We start from the raw sequence: 24586 nt of genomic DNA on the forward strand, positions 1-24586 counted from the left end.
AACGAAAACAGGGGAGAGGCAGTGTGGTTCCCGCAGAAAAAAGATCACTGACTAATCTAGTGAAAGGGGTGGATATTTATTTAAGAGGAGAAAGGTATTTAGATTTTCAGAACCCTCAAACAAGATTCCTTTTTTTTTTTTTTTTTTTAAGATTTTATTTATTTATTTGACACAGAGCTATAGAGGGAATACAAGCAAGGGGGACTGGGAGAGGGAAAAGAGGCCTCCAGCTGAGTAGGGAGCCTGATACAGGGCTGGATCCCAGGACCCCAGGATCATGACCTGAGCAGAAGGCAGGTGCTTAACGTCTGAGCCACCCAGGCGCCCCCCAAACAAGATTCTTTAGCAGAAGCAATTATAACAAAGTGCATTGGATTGGGGTGTAGTGTTTTTCGCATAAAGAACAGCCTTAGATAACAGTCTTAGGAAGGAATATTTGGGATGGTTTTTGGATGATTAAAAAATCTGTAGGGTGTTGGAGGGATTATCACTCAGATTAATTTAATGTTTTTGTAAATTATTGGAAGGAAGGGATTTAAATAGATCTCAAGTGTTTTTATGGCAATTTTTTTGAGTGATGGAAAGTGAAACTTACAGAGGTAAATGGCAGGCAGATACTATGAAGGTCTGGGACGGCGAGGTACAAAAGCTGGGCACGAGAATCCAGAAGGGATTTATGAGAGGTGGGCTCCTAGCAGACCATTACAGTTTAGGAAAAGTATTTGGGTGACACTGTAGACTTTTTACGGAAGACACTGCCCAGTAGAAATTGGGGTTAAAGAGTCAGAAATTGGGATAGTTAATTACCATGTTGTATTTTTGGTAGCGTTAAGAGTTCTTTCCTATTTTGATGTAAGTTTCTTTAGCTTCAGATCAAACTCCTCCTCCTGGGGTTAAGAACAGGCTGGCTGTTCCCTTCGGATTCGTCTTTCATATCCTGGTTTCCTTTACCAAGTGGTATTTGGCTTTTGGAGGTCTAATTGCATCCGTTCCAGTGGTGGCTGTGAAGAGTGAGTGAGGGGGTTGTGGTTTTGGGGTCGAGGCTGTTTCCACATTATTTCACATCTTTCATTAGAGGTGACAGGTCACCATGGCCTCTTCTGTGATTTGTAGGTTAAGAGCCTTAGTTTATTTTTACTATGATTGCCCTCAGCTGTGATTTTCTTTGCAGCATGTAGATGAGTGGAATATCGGCCGACTGAAAACAATCCTGGACCTGGTGGAGAAGGAGAGTGGGATCACCATCGAGGGTGTGAACACCCCGTACCTATACTTTGGCATGTGGAAGACCTCCTTTGCCTGGCACACCGAAGACATGGACCTCTACAGCATCAACTACTTGCACTTTGGAGAGCCAAAGTCCTGGTAAAGCTGGGCTGCCCTGGACTCTGGGACTTCTCGGGCCACCATAGGCCTCTCAGCTCTTGTGTGCCTACACAGTACCTCGGGATCTGGTTAAAAGGCAGATTTTGCTTCAGGAGGCCTGGCCTAGGACTGGCATTTGACATTGTCACCAGGTGTTTCAGCCAGGGGGTACTGTTGGAGTCTTGTGCTCAGACCGGTCTGTGAAGAGCAGGGCTCTAGGTGGCAGGGCGTTTAATACCCCTGTGTGAACAGCTAAGTTGGCTGAGTTACTGAGAGTCCCACAGGCTCTTCCAGGCTCTCCCACTGTGATTTATTTTTCTGATCAGGCCTGAGGCATTTCTTAGAGGCAGGCTTCTAAGACTGGAGGCACTCCTTCAGGTGACAGAAAGCTTTTTTTTCCTTATGGAAAAAATACTTGTTGAGTAGCACTGTGTGCTTAACCCTGAGAGGGGATGCAAGGCTTCTCAGCGTATGCTTCCTGTTCTCCAGGATGTTCTCAGTCTAGTTGGGGAGATAAAGATCTGTTCTCTCCTTTCTCCCTGTGCTGACCCATCTCTCAGTCCCAGCATTTTAGTGAAGGTGCTTTGTTGGACAGTACTGACCAAAATAGATGAGGCATCCATCCTCACAGGTAGGAGACTGAACGTGTGAGGGAAATAGTAATATACTGAAAGAAGTTCTGACGGGTGCTCTAGGTCCGCATAGGAAGGGTACGTGAACATGGGGTGGGTATTGGAGAAGGCTTCCCTGGGAGAGGTGACAATGAAGCTGAGCCCTAACATGAGGAGGCCTAGCTGACTGGGAAGATGGCGGGTTTGGGGCAGGGAAGACTGAGGAGAGCGTGTCCAGGCAGTTGGAACAACACATACAGGGAGCCTAAGTTGTGAGAGCACGATGTCTTCACAAACCAGAGGAAGTCCGTTGTGCGGGTGCTTCATATTAGGAGGGAAGAGCGAGGAGGCTGGCAGGGACACCATGGGCTAGGTCACGAGGAGTCGTGCAAACTGCATCTTCATTTCCTTTACCAGCATCTTCAGCTGTTTCTTTTTCTCAGAGGTTTTCCTTTCTTTTTTCAGATGCTTTCCAGTTTCTAATCTCGGTGGGGGCAACCTTCTGAGCTTCTGTTCACCTCCTAACTGCTGTCGCATTTCTTTTCTTAGATGGCTAGACTTCTAGAATCTGTATGTGTTGCTTTTGTGTCTTTTGCCTTTCTAGTCCTAAATTCCCTGAGGTTGGATTTTCATTATTCTGTAGAGAGATTTTCTGGTTATTACACGTGCTCTTTAGGTCATTGGAAGAGGGACCTCCAGAGACTTCTGGTCAACGTTGCCTGATGGACCCAAGGTCCTTTGGATGACCAGCATTTTCTGCTACTCCCCATCTGTTTCATAATGAAATTATTTGGGATGAGAAATTTCTGTTGGGGAATGATCTTTAGAGTCAATTATGAAGGTTAAAGTAGACTTACTATGAGTTTCAGAATATAAAGTTTTAACAGTGTTGCAAAAATTTGAAGTGTTTACGTGGTTTCTCTCTCTTTTTTTAATCAGGGCACCTGGGTGGCTCAGTTAAGTGTTGTTGTTTTTTTTTTAATGAGGAACAATTTCTGTGGCATCTCACTACCCTGCAGGGTGGAGGAGTCATTAATTATTGGGTAACCAGTGTAGCTGTTACAGAGATGAAGAGAAAAATGGGCTCAGCAGCATCTATAGGGCTTGGTCTGTGGTATCAAATCCCATTTTCACCTTGTTTTCCATTCCTCCTCTATCCTGTCCCAGTTAGGCCTTTTTAGGCTATGCCAGGAGCACTTAATGCTATCCTTTTAAAGAAAAAAAAATCTAAAAAAATATTTTATTTGACAGAGAGCGAGAGAGGGAATACAAGGAGGGGGAGAGGGAGAAGCAAGCTTCCCACCAAGCAGGGAGTCCGATGCTGAGCTCGATCCTGGGATCATGACCTGAGCCAAAGGCAGACACTTAATGACCGAACCACCCAGGCGCCCCCCAAATTTTTATTTCTTGAACATTATAGAGGAGAGTAACGCTGATTACATACCATAAATTCTGGCTCTTGTCTTGGTAAAATGAAGGAACATAAGAGAAACAAATTCACTCGTATTTACTTGTGGGCTCCTCCCTCCTGTCCCCCAATAGTCTAATAAATCATTCTCCAGACTCCTTTCTAGTTTTTGTGGTTGGGAAGTTGAAAAATCTGGTATTTCGAGCTGTTTTGAGAATGGGAAAGAGTTCCTTACCTCCTGTAGTGTCCTCTGCTCAGCATCTGATGCTTCTCTGTGATTGCAGGTACTCTGTTCCCCCGGAGCATGGAAAGCGGTTGGAGCGCCTTGCCAAAGGTACTGTGACTCCTCCCTGTGCTGGGTCAGACCTCCCGATGCGCTGTGCTCATTGTTCTAAAGTGTCCGTTCTCTGGTCAGATGCTTATGTTGTCCTTTCTTAGGCCTGTGTGTAGGGGGTGAGCTGGACTGCCAGATTGGTTACCCCAGCAGAGTAATTAAAATCGGAAACTTCCTCCATTTGTCCTGGGAGGGGACTAAGTAATTCTTTTTTTTTTTTTTTTTTATTGCTAAGTAAGTAATTCCTAGTCTTTGCCTCAGTTTTATCAGGTATGGGTTTATTTGACCAGACATTGTGTACCATGCATATTGGGTCTTATTCTGCTGTCGGAAATCCAGATGTGAAAATTCAGTTTTTGTGCTTTTGTTCAAGTGGATTTTAATAGGTTTGTATCTCCAGAGAGCCTGTTTCTGGAGAGCTTGGGTGATCTGCACTGTGGATGTGTTACTAATGAAAGATTGAGGGATTCAGGTTAACAGAGGAAGTCCTAAACAGTTTGAAGGCTTTTTATTTTTTTATTTTTTTTATTTTATTTTATTTTTTTTAAAGATTTTATTTATTTATTTGACAGAGAGAAATCACAAGTAGGTAGAGAGGCAGGCAGAGGAGAGAGGAGGAAGCAGGCTCCCCGCCAAGCAGAGAGCCCGATGCGGGACTCGATCCCAGGACCCTGAGATCATGACCTGAGCCGAGGGCAGCGGCTTAACCACTGAGCCACCCAGGCGCCCCCTTTTTTTTTTTTTTTTTAAAGATTTTTGAAGGCTTTTTATAAGAACAGGGGAGCTTGGGTGATCTCCGTCTCCCAAACAGAATTTGATTACCCACGTAACAGCTTGCATGGGAGAGAGCCTAGGGGCTCACTGTAGAATCTTAGGATTGGCCTGAAGTTAGAAGGATCTGTGGTGATTTTATCCTCCTCCTCATCTGGATGAGATGCCCAAGGGTGCAGCATCTCTAGGGTTGAAGAGCTGGCGTGGAGCAGTGTCTTAACCTGAGCCCATGTTCCTTGCAACAGGTTTCTTCCCTGGAAGTGCTCAAAGCTGCGAGGCTTTTCTCCGCCATAAGATGACCTTGATTTCCCCTTTAATGCTGAAGAAATATGGAATTCCCTTTGACAAGGTGAGCTGATTTTACATACAGAAGTCCTTCGTCTTACCCTTTTTGGTCTGTTTCCCCAAGGGGCTTTAATCTAGCTCATCCTTCTGTACCACGCATGGGCCAGAGCTAACCTATATAGCAGTACTTTGATACACGAGGATGTTAAAGGTGGAGGTACTGCAGCTTCCCAGTGCCCGAGCAGAGTCTGGTCCCCTTGAACACTGTTGATTTGGAGGAATGGTCACTTACAGTGATGGGGGTGGGTATGATAGGGCTTTGCATTTTACAAAGGCCCCTGGTAGTTCTAGGACTTTCCCTGGGTTACTTAGCAAAGCTCGTGGTGCTGGAGGTCAGATGTCCAGCTGGGTAGATTTCAGCCATTTGTTGCGGCTGCTTCAAGTCTGTTCTTGTTCAGGTCACTCAAGAAGCTGGAGAATTCATGATCACTTTCCCGTATGGTTACCATGCCGGCTTTAACCATGGCTTCAACTGTGCGGAGTCCACCAATTTTGCTACCCGGCGGTGGATTGAATATGGCAAGCAAGCGGTGCTGGTAAGTCTGTCTGGTTTCTTTCTGTAACACCGTACCCAAAAACGTCCGGTGAGCAAATTCTTATTAGCTACACTGGCTGGTGATTAGAACGTTCTTTGAACTGCCGGAATTCAGAAACGGAGTGACAGGAATGGGCAGAAGTGCCCCCATATTGTGTTTGTCTAGAATTGTAAAAAGTTCAGGTTTGGGGCACCTCAAGTGAGAGGTTTCCATGCTTACCTCCATTGAGCTTGAAAACCACACCCGCACACACTGGTGCTTCTTGCCTTGGCCACTGTTGGTTTTCTCTGAGAAGTTCTTTGGGTTAGGGAAGCAGGCAGGGCTAGACATCTCACTGGGTGCACCTGCCCCTGTGGGCCTGGCTGGGCTAGAGTGCGGACAGAAGGCGGGCGTCCGCCTTCCCGGGTGTGAGTGCGGAGCTTCGTTGTGGTGTTTTTCTGTGCAGCCTGGCAAAGGGCGTGGGTGGGCACACCCCAGCGCCGCTCATTCCTGCCTGCTCTTTCCCTGCTTCCCCCCCATGCTCGAAGGTTCCGCCAGGCCAGTCCGCTCTCAGCTGTGAGTGCTAGCAGTTTGGCTTTAAATGGGCTTGTATCTTTATTTCACTTGGGGGAAGGAGATGGGATATGGGGTCGTGGGGAAGCCGTTAAAGCGTGCTGACTGGTGCTCTCCTGGTTCCCTGGGACAGTGCTCCTGTAGGAAGGACATGGTGAAGATCTCCATGGACGTGTTTGTGAGGAAGTTCCAGCCGGAAAGGTACAAGCTTTGGAAAGCTGGGAAGGACAGCACAGTTATCGACCATACTCTGCCCACGCCAGAAGCAGCCGAGTTCCTTAAGGAGAGTGAACTGCCCCCAAGAGCCAGAAACGAGGAGTGTCCAGAGGAAGATGACATGGAAGGGCTTGAAGATGGAGAGGAGGGTGACTTAAAGAGAAGGTAACCCGGCGGCCCTCTGGGCCCAGCTGTTTGAGGGAGAGGTGCTTGGGCAGCTTCTGTAACCTGTTGAGAAGCTGTTTCTAAGTGGGGTGTTGGAGCCTCAGCTGAGGGAATTTTTATTCTTGGTAAAGAATCTAGAATCCTCAGAGCAAGGGCATCCAGGCTCTTCCTTAACAGCCATCACCCAGGAATGACCACATCTGTATGTGGACCTGTAATTGGCTGGAGTGAAGGTCACATACAAAGAGAACGTGGCTCCCTCTGAGCCAGAAAAGTCATTTTCTCATTGCCACCTGAGACTTTTTTTTTTTTTTTTTAATTTATTGTCTTAAATAGGCTCCATGCCCAGCTCGAACTCACCACCTCGAGATTAAGAGTCGCATGCTCTGCTGACTGAGCCATACAGGTGCCCTGGCACAGGAGGCAGTTTTTTTTTTTTTTTTTTTTTTTTAACAGGAGGCAGTTTTTACAGAGGAGAATGTCGTGGCTGGAATGGGACCCACAGGGGCTGGGGGGTGGCGGGATTGAGGTTGGCCAGTGTCCTTGTTGTCTGAGCGGGAGGATCTGTCTTCTGCCTTGAGCCACCCGGGGAAGAAAGGAGGACTGGTTACAGGGTAGCTGTTGTAGGCCCGAGCTCCGCCAGGTACTCGGCGTACCTCATAAGCCTCACATCCAACCTCTGAGGGGGCTGGGGTTGTTCCTGTTTCCCACTGGATAAGATAGGCTAGGAGAGGTGAAGTCCCTCGTCTCTCCCACAGACGAGAGGTTGGGACTCAAGTGTGAGGTGCAGTGGACAGGCTCTGGCCGGTCACTCATTTTGGGTCGTGTGTGATGTGGGTGAATGTATGTGGATGTGACTGTGTTTGTGGGCCCTTCAAAAGTGTGCTCTCTTCCTCACAGCCTCGCCAAACATCGTATAGGGACCAAGAGGCACCGGGTTTGTCTTGAAATACCGCAGGAGGTGAGTCAGAGTGAGCTTTTCCCCAAGGAGGAGCTGAGTTCCGGACAGTACGATGTGGCGGAGTGCCAGGCTGCCCTCGCTCCCGTGAGGCCCACCCACAGCTCCGTGCGGCAAGTCGAGGATGCTCTTCCCTTCCCAGGTCTGTTGGCTGTGATGTTTTCCCCACAGCATCACTGGGGTCTGTTGTGGGTTAGATACCATGTTGTGTTTAGGGTCACAGGTATTGGGGGAGATGGGTCTGTGGGCAGAGAGTGGTAGTGGAGTGTGAGAATGGCTGTGAGGAGCCCTTTGGAGAGGGGCATGCTGGGTGGAAGGTAGGAGAAGTACTGCCTCCTTCTGCCTGATGAGGGGTCGGGGAGACACTGAAGTCGGGGAAGTGATGCTGACCCAACTCTTAGGAGAGAGGTTGGAGTTTTCCAGGCAGGCAGAGAGTCGGGGCACCCAAAGGGGAGTAGGCAGGGGTGCCAGCATGGAGGTCTGAAACCACATGAGCTTTTAAGGGAGCTGGTAGTGATTTCCTGTAACTGGATTACAGGGATGGGAAGGGTAGAAGACAGTGGTGCTAGCAGGAGATGGGGCTGGAGAAGTAGGAATGAGACGGTGAGGGGATTGGCTGCCATCTTAGAGTTTTGTTCTCCGTGGGGCTTGAGGGACTACTTGGATTTTAGGAAGGAAGTGGTGTGGACAGCCGCTCTACCCGCTGGGATGGTGGTTGGGGGGGCTTGGGTGAGCCTCGGGTGAGGCTTGACGGATCTGTACGGAGGCTGCCTTGGTGCACCTGCTGGCATCTGGACAGCACTGTGGAGCGGGGCCCTGGGGCCCGGCTGCCTCTGTTCAGCACTTGCTCTAGCTTGGGGTCACCAGGCCTGCTGCGTTCAGGCCTTGGTTCCTGCAGATGACTTCTGAGGGTCTGTTGTGTGCCAGGCTGTGCTCCATAGTAGACACAGAACCCTGGAGATAGGTGGTAGGCTGCCTATACTCCACAGGACGAACCTGGAGGCCCGGTGGGGCTGAACAGTCGGTCCTAGATCACACAGTGACCCTGCAGGTGGCCGAGCCCGAATCGGAAGCTGCGCTGTACTTGCTGCCTGTGTTTCTCTGTGCTTTGCCCCCTTTGCTTTTCATTGGCTTCAGATGTGCATGGGGAAGTTGGCTCTGGCCAACGTGCGTGTGTGTTTCAGATTATTCTGACTCCTCTGACGTCAAATTTGAAGAGCTTAAAAACGTCAAACTAGAAGAGGAGGATGAGGAGGAAGAAGAGGAACAAGAAGCAGCTGCCTTGGATCTTTCTGTGAATCCTGCTTCTCTAGGGGGACGCCTTGTCCTCTCAGGTTCGAAAAAGAAATCATCTTCTAGCCTGGGCTCCGGTTCTTCTCGGGATTCTATTTCTTCCGATTCAGAAACCAGTGAGCCTCTGTCCTGCCGAGCCCAAGGGCAGTCGGGAGTTCTCACTGTGCACAGCTATGCCAAAGGGGATGGCAGGGTCACCGTGGGAGAGCCCTGCACAAGGAAGAAAGGGGGCGCCACCGGAAGTATCAGCGAGCGGGAGCTGACAGAGGTAAGGGCTCTGGGCAATGCTCCCTGGCTGGGATCCTGTGGAGGAGGGCGTCTGTTGGGGGCGTGGGGGTGCTTGCTGCAGGTATCCAAGATGGCAGGAGAGAGCATCAGAATGGGCCTCCAGTCTGCAGTGTCAAACAGAAAGCCGGGTGGTGCTGGTTCACTTCCACTTTGTTCTTTGCTGGGAGTTCCTTTTCTCTTGCCCCTGTGTGACTGTTCCAGAGAATCCAGGCGTCTTAATGACAACTGCAGATCTCCAGGTGTTGGACACACCTGCCGACCCCACCTGCTCTAGAGGCATGAGGGTTAGAGTGGCAGTGGTTGCAGTCCTGTGCAGGCTGTGGGTGGGGATGCAATGGCTTTTCGTACCTGAAAATTCAAGGTTTTTTTTTTCCTTAAAATCTCGACAGCCTTGTAGCCACCCATGGGAGTTCTCCCCCGCCCCGCCCCATATATTCTTCATCTCCCAGTACAACAGTATTGATGGAGCATCTTTTCGGAGGCCAGGGTGAATTCCCAAAGCCATGAATGTGAATGTTCAGGCTTTCTTCTAGAACATGCTGTCACCAAAAGCTGTTTTGTGTAAAAAGGCTCTCTGGAACTGAGTGGGACATAACAGAGCCGTGTTGAATGCAACCAGATTCACGCCTACCCAAGTGACCTGTTCTTACTCGCCAGCCTCACAGCTTATGGGTCAAGTTGTAGCCTTGAGTGGGGCTGGGGTGGGGTTGGAGTCAGTGTAGAAAAGTTTTAGTTATTCCCCATTTCCTTACCTTTACCTTTGAAAAATTGGTCTTCGACAAGTTTTTATTATGAGATGTTTTGAAAGTCTGTGCAAATGGAGAACCATCCCCAGCCCCTCGTGTATACTCATCTCTGGATATTAGCATTCGACCTGTTGGCTTTCTCTGTCTTTGGCTGAAATACTAACCCCGAACCCGTGGTAAAGTTCTTCCAAGTAGAGGATGGTTGTGGTTGGTTTGTCCCTTGTCTTTCTTTTCTGCCTTCCCTCAGTCTCAGGGCTCAGTTTCTGTAGATGTCCTTTCCCACCGCACGTCCCTCCTTTCGTCTGGCAGGGCAGGCCGCTGAGCTGAGGACCGTGTTTCCTCCTTCTCGTTGCCTCTCGTGGCTGCTGTCTGCTCTCCTGCGGCAGCTTCCACAAGAGGTGGCTTCCCACCTTGGACACCGGAACCCCTTATGGTCCCTGATGCTACATCTGAGCCATTCCTCTTTGCAAAGCTCTTGGGTCCTCGTTGACTCTGCTGTCACGCTGTAGGTCACACGGTCCTCGAGCAGTATCCCCCTGACTTTCTTGCTTCTGGTTCTAGTCACAACCACAGAAGCAGCTAACGATAGCAGAGAGTTACTATATGCTAAATACTTTCTCCATATGGTTTAGACTGTATGTTACTGGTAAGTTAATCTTACCACAGAGGCAAGTTGTCTATGTGTGTTTGGTGGGAGGAGCCAACAAGTAATTCCCATTTTTTTTCCTCTCAAATTAGGAACCAGTTAAGGAATGGATGCAGGAGTCGGGTATATGGAGCTCAGAATGTTACTTTGTTATCAGTTAAAATGATTGAAGGAGGTGGCTTTTAACCTATGGCCTAATGGCTCTGCTGCTCATTTAACCTCAGTGAGACCGGTTACCTACCTAGTCTCTAGGCAGCTGTGGAGGATGCAGGCCTCTCATAGTGGCTGAATGTTTTCCACTTACCTTTCATGAGTGGAGGACACAGACCTGAGGGTACTCCCTCCGCCAAAGGCAGACCCCGACGCGGTGAAGCTCACTAAGGTCCAAGGGCTGGGGAGAAAAGCTGGGAGACCTTCCATGTGGAGATAAGCTAGGAAAAGGAGGTCTGACGTGCCTTTTATTCCTGCTCAAAGACCATGAGTGCCTTCCTGGCTCCTTTTTTTATATCTGTGTGGCTTTTTTTTTTTTTTAAAGATTTTATTGATTTATTTGACAGAGATCACAAGTAGGCGGAGGGGCAGGCAGAGAGGGGGGGGGGAGCAGGCTTCTTGCTGAGCAGAGAGCCTGATGTGGGGCTCAATCCCAGGACCCAGAGGTCATGACCTGAGCCAAAGGCAGAGGCTTAATCAACTGAGCCACCCAGATGGCCTTCTTAGCTTTCTTTTCTGATGGTAATACCATTCTCCACTGCATCATCACCCGGCCCCTTGCCCCCAACTTCCTGGATACACTGCCTCTTTTTTTTTTTTTTTTTAAGATTTTATTTATTTATTTGAGAGAGGGAGAGAGCATGAGTAAGAGGGTAGGAGCAGAGAGAGGGACAAGCAGACTCCCCACTGAGCGTGGAGCCTAATGTGGGGCTCAATCCCAGGGACTCCGAGATCATGACCTGAGCCACAACCATACACTCAACCAGTGAGCCACCCAGGTGTCCCTGCGCTGCCATCTTTGAACTACTTCATATTCTTTTTTTCTTTTTTTTCTTTTTTTTAAGATTTTATTTATTTATTTGACAGACAGAGATCACAAGTAGGCAGAGAGGCAGGCAGAGAGAGAAGGAAGCAGGCTCCCTGCTGAGCAGAGATCCTGATGCGGGACTCGATCCCAGGACCCTGAGATCATGACCTGAGCCGAAGGCAGTGGCTTAACCCACTGAGCCACCCAGGCGTCCCACTACTTCACATTCTTTAAAAATAACTTGGCTGCTCTGCCTCTTTGCTTTAAAACTCCATAATCACATATAGCATGGCTGCTTGGGGCTAGGACTGTGTCTTTAGGGAGCTCAGAGTCTAGATGTGAACAAATAAAGCCACTCCTTCGGGGTAAGTGTTGTAGTCCAAGTGGAAGTATTAGTAGCTCAGCCTGGGGTTGGGTTTAAGAGTATGGGGAGACTGCAGAGAAGCAGGCCTTGTAGCTAGTCTGAAGGTTTGCAGGAGTGTGCGTGGTGGCTGGAGGGAAATGGGGAAGGGAGTCCAGGAGAGGAGTGTATTCTAAATGGTGATGGTCACATAAGCCAGGGTCAAAGCATGGGCGGAGTTTGGTTGATTGCAGGCATATGGGTCTGGAGAGGGCCTTGGGAGGTGCTGTGGAGGGTCTGCATGTGTGCCATGAAGCAGCTTGACTTTGGAAGGTTAACTGCCATTTGTTTCTGGAGATTGGAGCATTCTAGAATACATTTTTAAGTGCACAAAGCTGCATGTGGAGTCATAAAGTAAACTCACAGATGCTCCTGGCTGGGGCTTGATGGTTGTCAGTACTTGGCCACGCTTGCTTCACTTCTCCTTTTGTCATGTGAAGCACTCCTGTTGTATTTGTTCTTTACATTTTAGGTTGGTTTAATTGTGCTAAAGTATATATGACATAAAATCTGTCATTTCAACTGCTTTTTCATGTACAGTTCAGTGGCTTCCTGTGCCTTCTTGTGTATTGTGTGGCCATCACCAGGCTGCAGGCGGCTTTGAGGTGGGAGGAGGCAGGGAGTCCTCGACACACGTCTCTCCTGGAACAGTTCTCTTGCTGATTGGAGCCCAGCCCTTTTCAAAAGTCACTACTCGCAGAAACCTTTCGTTGCTTGCCATCTGCGTGCCCTCCTACCTCGAACACTGGCAGCGCTTGGCTGCCTTTTTACGACAGTGTGTCGTACTCTCCGGACGGTTGTCCTAGGCCGGGGAAGGCAAACTGCCAGGAGCCAGGCCCTGTGCCACACCAGCCTGGCTTCTTTGGGCACCAGCATGGTCCTGGATCTTGGCCCATGAGCCCTCTGTAAACGTGGAAGGCATGAATGGAAGTTTAGTTTTAGTAGGAAGCTGACATCAGGATTGATTGTGTTGGAATGGGGGACTGACAGTCAAGGTTTGCGGCAGAAGCTGAACCACTTTACCCACCCTTGGAGAGGTCTAATCGCATTCTATCTATATTTGGAAGTAGCTGGGTTTTGAAGAGCACCCTTGTGGCCCTCCTGCCCCCACTTTGAGCATCCCACACGCTGTAATTCGGGCCTCTTGCTGTTGAGTTAATGTGCTGCTCTGTGTCAAGGGCTCTGGTAAAAGCACCCAGGTTGACTGACTGCTGAAGCACCAGAGCCATAGTGATGTGTCTGTTGTAACATTTCTTGTTAGTTGAAGCTGCTTTGAAAAAGTTCCCAAAACAAGGAGGGAGTAGTTGGTTATTCTCTTTCGGGACAAGCCCCATGAAGAACATTGACCTTGACCTGGTGCCTGACCTTAGAAAAGGGGGAACAGAGAACTCAGGAGCCTGAGCGCTAGCTCTTACAGGCAGGGGCCTGGAAGACCCTACCTGCTGTCACACCCCATCCTCCCAACAACAAGAACCTGTGGTGGGGGCAGATTTCACTGCTCCCACTCAATGAGTGGAACACTACTTGGCCTGGGCTCACACAGCTAGAGCTAGGGTTGGAACCTAGCCCTTGCTGCTACACAGTGAAGGAATTTAGAAGTCGGAGCATATCTCAGGGAGGAAGGCTATGCAGAGACCACAGAGCAGAGGAGTAGTTAGGCCGGAAGATGAGAAAATATGGAACAGTATTTAACTATTTGAATAGATCAGACTACTTTGGTCCGAGGCAAAGGGACAGTAATGGAAAGGACAGAGACTTGAGACTCGCACACCAAGTCCACCTCTGGGTGGGCCATGAGCTCCTTGAGGCCAGAGATCGTGTGTCACCGGTGTCTGCATTACTGCCACCCAAGCACGGTATGCGGGATGCATAGGCTGGCATGCAGGAGTCAATTGGAACAAACAGGGCTGGAGTTTGGCATCTTCTTTCCCAGAGCTACCTTCTGGTGTTCTTGGTCTTGACCCCCGTACTTCCAGCATTTGGACCTCCTAAATGACCTATTTATATCTCCTGCCCCACGCTCATTTCCTATTGCCGCTTTTTACAAGTTCCCAGCAACTGAGAGTCTGAGGCCAGTACAGATTTATTATCTTCCAGTTCTTCAGGAGTCTGACATGGGAGACTCCAGAGGGAGATGTCTTGTCCTGCCCAGCTTCTTCAGGCTGCTCACATTCCTTGGCCGGTGGCCTTTTTCTTCTGTCTACAAAAGCAGCCACATCTGCCAAGTCTTGTTCACATCACATCACTCAGATACCAAGTCTTCTGCTTCCGTCTTCATTATTAAGCACTGCTTGATTACACTGGGCCTGCCCAGAGAATCTAGGATAATCTTACTGTTTTATCCGATGAGCAAACTTAATAATGTTTTGTCCTGTCAACGTAACATTCACAGGGATTAGAACTGCACATCTCTGGGGGACCGTTACTCTGTCTGCGGAAGGCTTAGTATCTCTCCTCTCAAAGGCTTCTTCGCTCTCTGCCTGTAAAACCATATGCAGGGGCGTTTGGGTGACTCAGTGGTTAAGTGTCTGCCTTTGGCTTAGGTCATGATACCAGGATTGAGTCCCACATCAGGGTCCCTGCTCAGCGGGGGGCCTCTTTTCCCTCTCCAGCTCCCCTGTGTTTGTGTTCCCTCTCACTGTCTCTCTTTGTTATAAATAAATAAAAATCCTTAAAAAAAAAATCATATGTAGGCGCGCCTGGGTGGCTCAGTGGGTTAAAGTCTCTGCCTTAGGCTCCGGTCATGATCCCAGGGTCCTGGGATGGAGCCCCACATTGGGCTCTCTGCTCGGCAGGGAGCCTGTCCTCCCTCCCCACCCTACACCCTCCCCCCGCCCTCTGCCTGCTGCTCTGTCTACTTGTGATCCCTCTCTCTCTGTCAAATAAACAAAATCTTAAAAAAAAAAAAAAATCCTGATATCTCCCAGTTGCTGTGTCCTTTGGCCCCTTCCTGCTCAGCTCTTCGGCATCCCTTGGCACTGTGGCGTTCCCCTCCTTGCTTTCTGTATTCCTCCCGTATTCTCTGTGGCTGGATCTCTTTTCTGTTTTCTTTCCTTTTCTAAAGATTTTATTTATTTGAGAGAGATAATGAGAGCAAGAGCAGGGAGCAAAGGGAGAAACAGGCTCGACCCCAGGACGATCCCAGGACGAGAAGATCATGACCTGAGCTGATGGCAGACGCTTAATCTGCTGAGCCACCCACATGCCCCTGGATCTCCCTTTTCTCTTCCTTCTTCTATTCCGGAGGGCATGTTTTACATTCAGTTTATCTTCCACTGATAATATCTACTCCCATGGTTTCAATCCTGAACCTGATTCTCAGCATCCCTAAATCTACAGCTCTTGCTCTGACTTCCTTTTTGCCCCTCTTGGATGTTTGCAGAGAAGCAGGGCAGGTGGTAGTGCCTATCATGTTTAACTTGGCTTTTTTTTTTTCTCCCCCATTTTCCTTTTTTTTTTTTTAATTTGGCTTGTTATTCCTCCCCCTTCATCCTCGAGAATCCTCTTAAGTCTGTCTCACCTTGATGACCCAGACTGGAAATCCCATCATTTCTGGTTCCTTTTATTTTTTCTTACTTCTGGTCTCTGCCACTGCCACATCCCAGATATAGGCCTGTTATCTATCTAGGTGGTCTTCGAAGGCAGAACGTAAGAAGATTATTGGGATGCAGAAATAATGGGACTTTATTTATTTACTTTTTAATTTTACTTTAACTAAACTATGCCACACCTGGAGCTTAAACTCACAACCCTAAGATCAAGAGGCTTTGCTCTACTGACTTAGCCAGCCAAGCTCCTCATTGGAATTCTATTTTTATCTTTATCTTTTTATAGTCTTTTTTTTTTTTTTTAATTAAGATTTATTGGGGCTTCCAGGTGGCTCAGTCAGTTAAGCATCTGCCTTCGGCTTGGGTCATGATCCCAGAGTCCTGGGACTGAGCCCCACATCGGGCTCCCTGCTCAGCAGAGAGCCTGTTTCTACCTCTCCCTCTTTCTGTTGCTCCCCCTGCTTGTGCGCTTGTGCTTTCTGTCAAATAAATAAAATATTTTTAAATATATATTTATTTATTTGAGAGCGAGCATGCACGTGCATGGTGGTAAGGGGAGGGAATTAGGGGCAGAGGGAGAGTATCTGAAGTAGACCCTGTGCTGAGCGCAGAGTTCCCTGCAAGGCTCGATTTCATGACCCTGATATCACAACCTGAGCAGAAACCAGTAGTTGAATGCTTAACCAGCTGCACTATCCAGATACCTTTATAGTCTATTCTTGTTTCAAAATGTACATGAGCACATTGGTGTATATAATTTGTTAGTATGGTGGGAGTGCATGTCTCTGAAGTTATTTTTTTTCCCATGGTAGCTCTGTGAAATAAATTTAATGAGTTTAGTTTTCCAGTTTGTTTCAGCCAAAGAACCCTTTCTTTAAGTAAAATCTTACTCACTTAAAAAATATAAATCAGGGGCGGCTGGGTGGCTCAGGCCTTCAGCTCAGGTCTTGATCTCCGGGTTCTGGGATTGAGCCCCACATCAGGCTCCGTGTTCAGTGGGGAGTCTGCTTCTCTCCCTCTGCTCTGTGTACGACTCATGCTCTCTCGAGTGTGATCGCTGCTCTCTCTCTCTCTCAAATAAAATCCTTAAAAAAAGTATAAAAAGCAGGGCTGTTTTGGTTGGAGGCTCTTGAGCTTTTTATTTTAAAAGATTTTATTTATTTGACACAGAGAGCACTTCAGCAGGGGGAGTGGCAGAGGGAGAGGCAGAAGCAGACTCTCTGCTGATCAGGGACCTGATGCAGGGAGCCTGATGCAGGGCTCAATCCCAGGCCCCTGGGATCACGACCTGACCCTATGCTTCATGACTGAGCCACCCAGGCACCCCTAGGGGCCTTCTTGATGTGCACTTGGGAAATTGTTGGTTTAGCCTGGTTTAATTCAACTGAGCACCTTGGATTGGAGTCTCTGAATTAGTATTTTTAAAATATTTTTTGGGTAAATACGCAGATTACTGGATTGTCAGGTAATGTTGTTTTTAATTTTTTTTAAAAACTGCCATATTGTTTTCCACAGTGGCTGCACCAGTTGCATTCCCATTAACACAAAAGGGTTCCTTTTTCTTCACATCTTCATCGATACCTGTTTCTTGTGTTAATTTTTGCCATCCTGACAGGTGTGAAAGTGATACCTTGTCATGGTTTTGATCTGTATTTCCGTAATGATGAGTAATGTTGAGCATCTTGTCATGTGTCTGTGGGCCATTTGGGTGTTTTCTTTAGAGAAATGTCTGTTCTCCTGTCTTCTGCTCAGTTTTAATTGGATTATTTGGTTTTGGGTTATTGTTGGGTTTCGGGTATTTGTGTTATAGGAGTTCTTTATGTATTTTGTATACTAATCCTTTATCGGATATATTTTTTGCAAGTGTCTTCTCTGATTCCGTAGGCTGCCTTTTAGTTTTGTTGATTGTTTTCTTCACTGTGCAGAAGCTTTTTATTTTGCTGTAGTCCCAGTTGGTTGTTTTTGCTTTTGTTTCCCTTGCCTCAGGAGAGACCTATCTAGAAAAAAGTTATTGTGGCCAATGTCAGAGAAATTACTGTTTGTGCTCTTTTCTAGAATTTTTATGGTTTCAGGTCTCACATTTAGGTCTTTAATGCATTTTGAATTAAATTTTGTGTCTGATATAAGAAATTGGTCCAGTTTCATTCTTTTGCCTGTGGCTGTCCAGTTTTCCAAACACCATTTGTTGGCATATTTTTACATTATTTCCCTGTGGCATATTATATTATTAATTAGTTGAATCTTAGTTGGCTATATAGTTGTGGGTTTGCTCCTGGATTTTCTGTGCCATTGATCTGTGAGTCTGTATGTCATTAACATACTCTTTTGATTACAGCATCTTTGTAACATAACTTGAAGTCTGGAATTGTGATGCCTCTAGTTTTTTCTTTTTCAAAATTGTTTCAGCTACTGGGGGTCTTTTGTGGTTCCATTCAAATGTGAGGATTGTTCTGGGTAGTGTAGACATTTTAACAGTATTTCTTCTTCTAATTCATGAGCAGGGAATGAATGCCTTTCCATTTCTTTGTGTTGCCTTCAATTTTTTTCATCAGTGGGTTTTTTTTTTTTAATTTTTATTATTTTTTTTATCACTGTTTTCTATTTTTCAGGGTACAGGTCTGTCACTTCTTTGGTTAAGTTTATTTCTAGGTATCTTATTATTTTGTCATAAAGGAGATTGTTTTCTTAATTTCTCTTTTTGCTGCTTCATTATTGGTATATAGAAATGCAGATTTCTGTAGGTTGATTTTGTCTCCTGCGACTTTACTGAATTTCTTTATTAGTTCTAGCAGTTTTTTGGTGGCATCTTGGGTTTTCCATATATGGTATTGTGTCATCTGTAAGTGGTAAAAATTTTACTACTTCCTTATCAGTTTGGGTGCCTTTTATTTCTTGTCTGATTGTTGTGGTTAGGACTTCCGGTATTGTTGAATAAAGTGAGGAGACTGGACATCCTTGTCTTGACCTTAGAGGAAAAGCTCTATTTTTTTCCCACTGAGGATGTTAGCTGTGGATTTTTCATATATGGCCTTAATTATGTTGAGTTATGTTCCCTCTAAACTTACTCTGTTGAGGGTTTTGATCATGAATGGGTATTATACTTTGTCAAGTGCTTTTTTTCTGAGAGGATGACCGAGTTTTAAATACATTGATTGGAAAGAAAGTCCTGTGGTATTACTGACTCTGTCTTGTACATCCTAAATCTAATTGTATTTGCTCTGCCATTATTTAAATACAGCGCTAATTACATTGACTTTTGCTTTTGTAGCTAGGCTGGAGTTTTAGATGTGCACTCTGTCCTGTTTCCACGAGGAAACTAACTGAGGAATGAACAGTATCAGCTAGAGCTGAGGGCTTGACAGCCCATCAGGAGAGGCTGGCCTATTTTACTTTAGTGGGTCAGCTGTTCCTCACCCCTTCGGATGTCCTCTAGCTTTATAAGTCCAATGGCCTAGCTGCCTGGCTCTCTCTGACAGGTGCTGCTGCCCTTCTGGTCCAAGAAAAGGAGCACCTGGTTTCTCTGGGGCTCTGGGAGATGCAGTCTCATGACTGTGAGCTTAAGGGAGGGGGCGTGGCATTCCTGTAGAGTACATTTATTTTTGGTACATTTGTTTCAGGCTGCTTCTGAGAGGAACAGGAGCCACACTTACAAGGCACAAATTTTGCCCTAAAATGTTTACATAATCCTAGTTTAGATTAGTTTGCACGGTACTGTCGTTTTGGTTTTTCCAAAGCCAGGTGTGTTCTGTTTGGCTTTATATTTCTTTGTGTCTCCCTGTGCCTGTCCTTTCCCTTGCCTTTCTTTGTAAGACCAACTTCTGCTATGTCCCAAAGTGGAGGCAAGACCAATTTGATTTCTTCTTGTGTTTTGCCCAGGTGGCGGATGAATACATGTTTTCCCTGGAGGAGAACAAGAAGTCCAAGGGCCGTCGTCAGCCGTTAAGCAAGCTCCCCCGCCATCACCCACTTGTGTTGCAGGATTGTGTCAGTGATGATGGTAAGTGTTGTCTTCTCTCCTCACCAGGAAGAAGAAAGTGTTTCACCCCATTAGGACTCGCAGTGACAGGACATTGGGAGGCCCAGCTGAGTGTCAGCGGTGGGCCAGTGGCTTAGCTCTTCTCCCAGGTACTCCACAAAGAGGACAGGATCTCACTTGATGCTTAATTTATAATCGTATTTCTTTGTATGTCTGTGTATCTTGTAATGTGTCTAATACAGGATGATCGCATGCAGGGTTTTCTCTTTCTCTATTAGGAAGTACAGGCTGATTTTTCTGGATAGCACTTCTGTCAAAGATGCCAAGCCCAATGCTGAATGTGTAGCTACAGAGATAACTAAGATATGTCCATGCCCTCAAAAAGCTCAAAAGGTAGTGGGGCAAACTGACAGGTAAACAGATCCAAAGAAAGGAGATGTTAAACAGCACAGAAGGGTGCGCAAAGAGAGATTCAGAGGGAGCCATTCATTTAAATGGCCAGGTCAGGGTGTGCTGGGTGGTGCCAGAGTGAGGTTGGGGGAGACTGAAGAGGGAGGCCTTGCTCTAGTGGGTTTTAAGTGGCCAGACGGACATTAAAAGGATTGCTCCTAGTGACTGCTTCTTGAGAATGGCTTTGAGGGCAACAGATGGGTTTTTGTCTTGGTCTCCGAGAGACAGGGGAGGGTCTGAAGCAGGATGATGGTGGTAAGGATGGGGGAGGGATATAGTGAAGGTGTTGAGCACAAAGTCATTTGGTTTTGGGGGTTGGGTGTAGACTGTGAGTGTGGTAGGGACTGGAGAAACCTGAGTTCAGTGCCTTCTTGCCTTCTAGCTTTGGTTGGAATTAGAAACCTTGTTAAGTGTCTGTGGAGGATGTAGACTTGGGGCCAAGCAGAAGTGGTGTTTGATACCTTTTTAAAAAAAATTATTCAGAATGGGGCACCTGGATGGCTCAGTTGGTTAAGTGTCTGACTCTTGATTTCAGCTCAGATCATGATCTCAGGGGTCATAAGATAGAGCCTTGCACCAGGCCCTGCACTCAGTGGGGTCTGCTTGAGGTTCCTTTCCTTTTGCTCTCCCTCTGCCCCCAACCCCTATGCTTGCTTTCTCTCAAATAAATATTAATAATTTTTATAAAACTTACTTTTTTTTTTTTTTAACTTGAAGTGTAGTTGACACGGGACAACTGTGTTACTCTGTGCTGACCAAGTGTAGCTACTGTCTGTTTGGTGCCTTTACCTGGAGTAAGTGAGGCTGCTGGGGAGAGGGCAGAGGCTGGGGTAGGGAGGCACGAAGAGGGGCCTGTGACAGAGACAAAAGGGGAAAGGCAGGCATTGGGGTGGAACTAGGAACTTCGTCTATCGCCGGAGCTCAGGGTTTTTGCATCAGCCCAGCGTGGTCTTTTATGCGGCCTAGAGCTCAGAGTTCTAGGAATGTGAGTGTATGTGGGTGAGTCTCTGGCAGGTCCCTTGTTAAAATTGACTAATGCTAGGCCCTTTCTTACCCTGCCCCATCCTTCCTGGCACCAGTGCTGGCTGGGAAGATCCAGAGTCTGACCAGCCTCTCTGCTCCATAAGCAAGCCCCACGTTCTCTTTCTGATCTGATGCTGGCGCCCAACTCTGCTGTTTCCCTCGGTGTTAGGATTGTGGTAAGTGGGGAAAGTCTTTTGAGGTCCAAGGCCAGACCTTGAGTCAGAGCCTTAGGAAGTCTTCTGTGCTCTTGCTCTGGCCCAGATGGGGCTTGGGTTCTCCGGATAGTAGCAGTCTAGCTTCAGGATTTCCAGCCCCAGTGCTGTAGAGGCTCTAAATACAGGGTGTAGACCATTGGAAAAACAAAGTTATAAAGTGAACAGAATTACTGTGCAAAGGTGACCACTTGCATGTTTCAGTGTGTTAATTTTCCTGATTTTTCTAGTCAAATACTGGATTGTATCCATGTATGTCTTTTTATAATTTTTTTTTTTAAGATTTTATTTATTTATTTGACAGAGAGAGATCACAAGTAGGCAGAGAGGCAGGCAGAGAGAGAGAGAAGAGGAAGCAGGCTCCCTGCCGAGCAGAGAGCCCCATGCGGGGCTTGATCCCAGGACCCTGAGATCATGACCTGAGCCGAAGGCAGAGGCTTAACCCACTGAGCCACCCAGGCGCCCCTGTCTTTTTATAATAATGTAGTTGAGATCATAACATATGGCCTCCTGCTCTTTATGATCAGTTTCAAGTGCGGAGAAGTTGGAGGAATGAAAACTCCCGTATCTGGCAGTGGATTCTCCCATCTTCTCCCATTTTCAGCCCGTTGTAATTTTTCCATCCTTATCCCAAAAATGTGTTTTATAGCTTTTTCCCTTTAAACCAGTATAAACCAAACCAGGGTCGTCCATTTCAAAGCTTTGTGTCTTTAAAGATTTTATTTATTTAATTTTTTATTTTTTTATTAGCATATAAAGTAGTATTATTAGCCCCAGGGGTACAGGTCTGTGAATCGCCAGGTTTACACACTTCACAGCACTCACCATAGCACATACTTTCCCCAGTGTCAATCACCCAGCCACCCTCTCCCTAAACCCCCTGCCCCCCTGCAACCCTCAGTTTGTTTTGTGAGATTAAGAGTCTCTTATGGTTTGTCTCCCTCCCAATCCCATCACAAAGCTTTGTTTTTTAGTTTCTCTTAGTCTAGCATGTGTCCCACACCCCTTACCCAATTTTTTTTTAATGGAGGCATAAATACTCATGAAATACATACGTTTGTCTTATTTGCACATCTCAGTGATGTTTTGTATGTGTAAACTGTAAAATTCCTCAAGTTTCATTTAACATCTAAGTGGGGTGAATTTTGGCCACCGTGGTTTTGTAAACAGAGCACGATGGGGCACCTGGGTGGCTCAATGGGTTAAGTCTCTGCCTTCGGCTCGGGTCATGATCTCAGGGTCCTGGGATCGAGCCCCACATCGGGCTCTCTGCCCAGCAGGGAGCTGCTTCCCCCCACACCTCTCTCTGTCTGCCTCTCTGCCTGCTTGTGATCTGTCAACTAAGTAAATAAAAAACAAAAAAACAAAAAACAGAGCACGTCACTGTGTTAGTTTTTCTCTTGTGATTGGGAGGCTGTTTCTGTTTCTTCTATTCTATCTTGGTCACTCTGTTTTGGCCAGGGTAAGGAAAATACCTGCTTTGGTTTCAGCACTGTGGTTGCTGGCTGGGGCTGGTCGATGGGGCTCATAGGGGCTGATTTTAGTTGTCTGTAATGGCCTCACGACGTTACAGTGTACTTCCCTGAGGTCGTACACATGGCGCCCATCAGGTCTCATTAGAGTCAACATGACTCTGAAGGCCCAGTGGGTAACTTTGTACACTGAGCTAGAGTTGCCAGAAATGAACAAGGAAATGGGCAGCTAGTGCAGGTGTGTACCAGAGTGTTCCTTGGGCTGCTCTGCATAGAGCTGTACAGGGCCTCTTCAGAGTGATTCTATCTTGGAAGCAGTGGGATCACTGCAGGGGTTGTAGCTGGGGATTCCAAATGTCCGCACATAGTATGATACAGTGATCCCATGGAGGTCGTCCCGTGGTGTGGCTGGCACAGAGCTGGTCTCCTGTCAGGTGCTGCCTACTTGGACCTTTTTTTGGACTCATTTGCCAAAGAAGGACATCCCAAATGTAACCTCTTGTACTTGGCCTCACTTGGGGGAGCATCTGGAGAAACACTGTGGATTAGTTTATTTCAATATATGTGGTTCTTTTTACCAAAGATGGTCTTCATTGACCCATAATTTTAGAGTTACTGTGTTTTCCTACCTCCTTGACCTTGCTTCTGTTGGAATCTGGTGGGCTCTGCCCATCTCACTGATTTAAGGGGAACTGGAAAGTGTGCACTTTTATCCCTTCCATCTTGTTTTACGAGCACAGTTTTTTGTTTTCTGTTCAGCAGTGTGTCTCTTCCTCTTCCTTCCTCAGGCAGTGCTGAGGCCCGCTGAATCTCATGCTCTGCTGGCTAGGGCAATGAAGAGAAACAGACTAGAGGTCTGGGAAAGACCACATAGTAAATATTTCAGGCTTTTTTCCTTCTGTCACATACTCTTCTTAGTTTCTTTCCCTTAATCTGTTAAAGATAGAAAAATAATTCTTAGTTCCCCAAGTGGATCGCATTTGTCCTGTGGGCCATTGTGTGCTAGGCTTTGGTCTAGACTCAAAGTGCTACATCCTTTGGCTAGGAAAGAGGGTTTGTCTTGGTTGCAGTCTACTCTCATCCTCCAAGCAGAGCCAGGATGGTTGGGGATCCCTGTCCAGAAAAGGCAGAGACCCCACAGATCTTTCCTGAGGGAGCTGGAAAGTTCTGACCAAGGCACATGGTATAAAAACTTGGAACCTTGCCGTTTCTTTGTTATTTTTGTTCCTTATTTCCCTTCAGTGCAACTACAGAGGAAACTCTTAAAAGGTAGGGACTCAACATGTTGGCATATTGGAGGCAGCAAGTAACATGGTTTCTGGCAAGACTGTGTCTCACTGTGCTGCTTTTGGACATAGGATTTGAATGCTGGCAGCTGCCAAGGGAAAGGAGAGTGGGCTGAACTTGGGTATAAAGCTTAACCAGAGGAGGCGGCACAGGCAGGACTGTCTGCAGTATCTTCTGAGTATTGAAGGAGTCTTTTGGAAATCACTTTGCCTTTTGCCTTTATCAGACTGGTAGGATCTGAGGTTTAGGCCAGACCTGGGACCAAGAATCCAGTGAGCTCATTGTCTCCTTAGGCAGAGCTGCTGATGTGCGGGGCTGGTGCTGACCCATTCTCTGCTTCCTGCTCTAGAGTCATCCGAACAGCTGACCCCGGAGGAGGAGGCTGAGGAGACAGAGGCCTGGGCCAAGCCCCTGAGTCAGCTATGGCAGAACCGACCTCCGAACTTTGAGGCCGAGAAGGAATTCAATGAGACCATGGCCCAGCAGGCCCCTCACTGCGCAGTCTGTATGATCTTTCAGACCTACCATCAGGTATGCCCCCTTTATCCTCTCTGTGTACTCAGGCCCAGCAGTCTAGAGGGAAGCCAGGTTTAGCTGTGGGTACACAGAGCTTGTCACTGGTTGTCTTGGGAGAGCCTGTTCTTCTAGCGCTCTCTGCCTCATCTCTGTCCTGGTCAGGCTTCTCCAGGCAGATAGTCCAGCAATGTGGGTTTTCACTGGAGAACGGTTTGCTGAAGAGCACGGGCAGGGGTGGGGTGTGTATGTGTGTGTGGTGTGTGTGTGTGTGTGTGTGTGTGTGTGGCTTAGCTTCGGAGGGATGCCCTGTAGCCATCCTGTGGCATTCACAGTGTTTCCAGAGGAATCTGTTCTCTTACCATTCTGGTTGGTGCTTGTTCCTTCCAGGCGGTTTTTCATCCTGGCTAGTCTGGAGCACTGCGTTTTGTTACTGCAGTCTGCCAGATCCGC

At 47.2% G+C, this 24586-nt stretch overlaps 1 protein-coding gene across 2 annotated transcripts in view; it reads left to right on the forward strand.

The window, feature by feature from the left end:
* KDM4A (lysine demethylase 4A) overlaps positions 1–24586 on the forward strand; it is a 45752-nt gene that overhangs the window by 7252 nt on the left and 13914 nt on the right. For both annotated transcript variants that reach the window (XM_082687200.1, XM_082687199.1), the window contains exons 5-13: positions 1172–1365; positions 3669–3718; positions 4735–4838; positions 5233–5370; positions 6056–6303; positions 7204–7403; positions 8446–8822; positions 19077–19197; positions 23970–24151. In XM_082687200.1, the coding sequence (XP_082543326.1) occupies positions 1172–1365; positions 3669–3718; positions 4735–4838; positions 5233–5370; positions 6056–6303; positions 7204–7403; positions 8446–8822; positions 19077–19197; positions 23970–24151 (1614 nt within the window). The remainder of the gene's footprint in view (positions 1–1171; positions 1366–3668; positions 3719–4734; positions 4839–5232; positions 5371–6055; positions 6304–7203; positions 7404–8445; positions 8823–19076; positions 19198–23969; positions 24152–24586) is intronic.

This window comes from Mustela nivalis, assembly GCF_964662115.1.
Source record: "Mustela nivalis genome assembly, chromosome: 10".
In the NCBI taxonomy this organism is placed as follows: Eukaryota; Metazoa; Chordata; class Mammalia; order Carnivora; family Mustelidae; genus Mustela; species Mustela nivalis.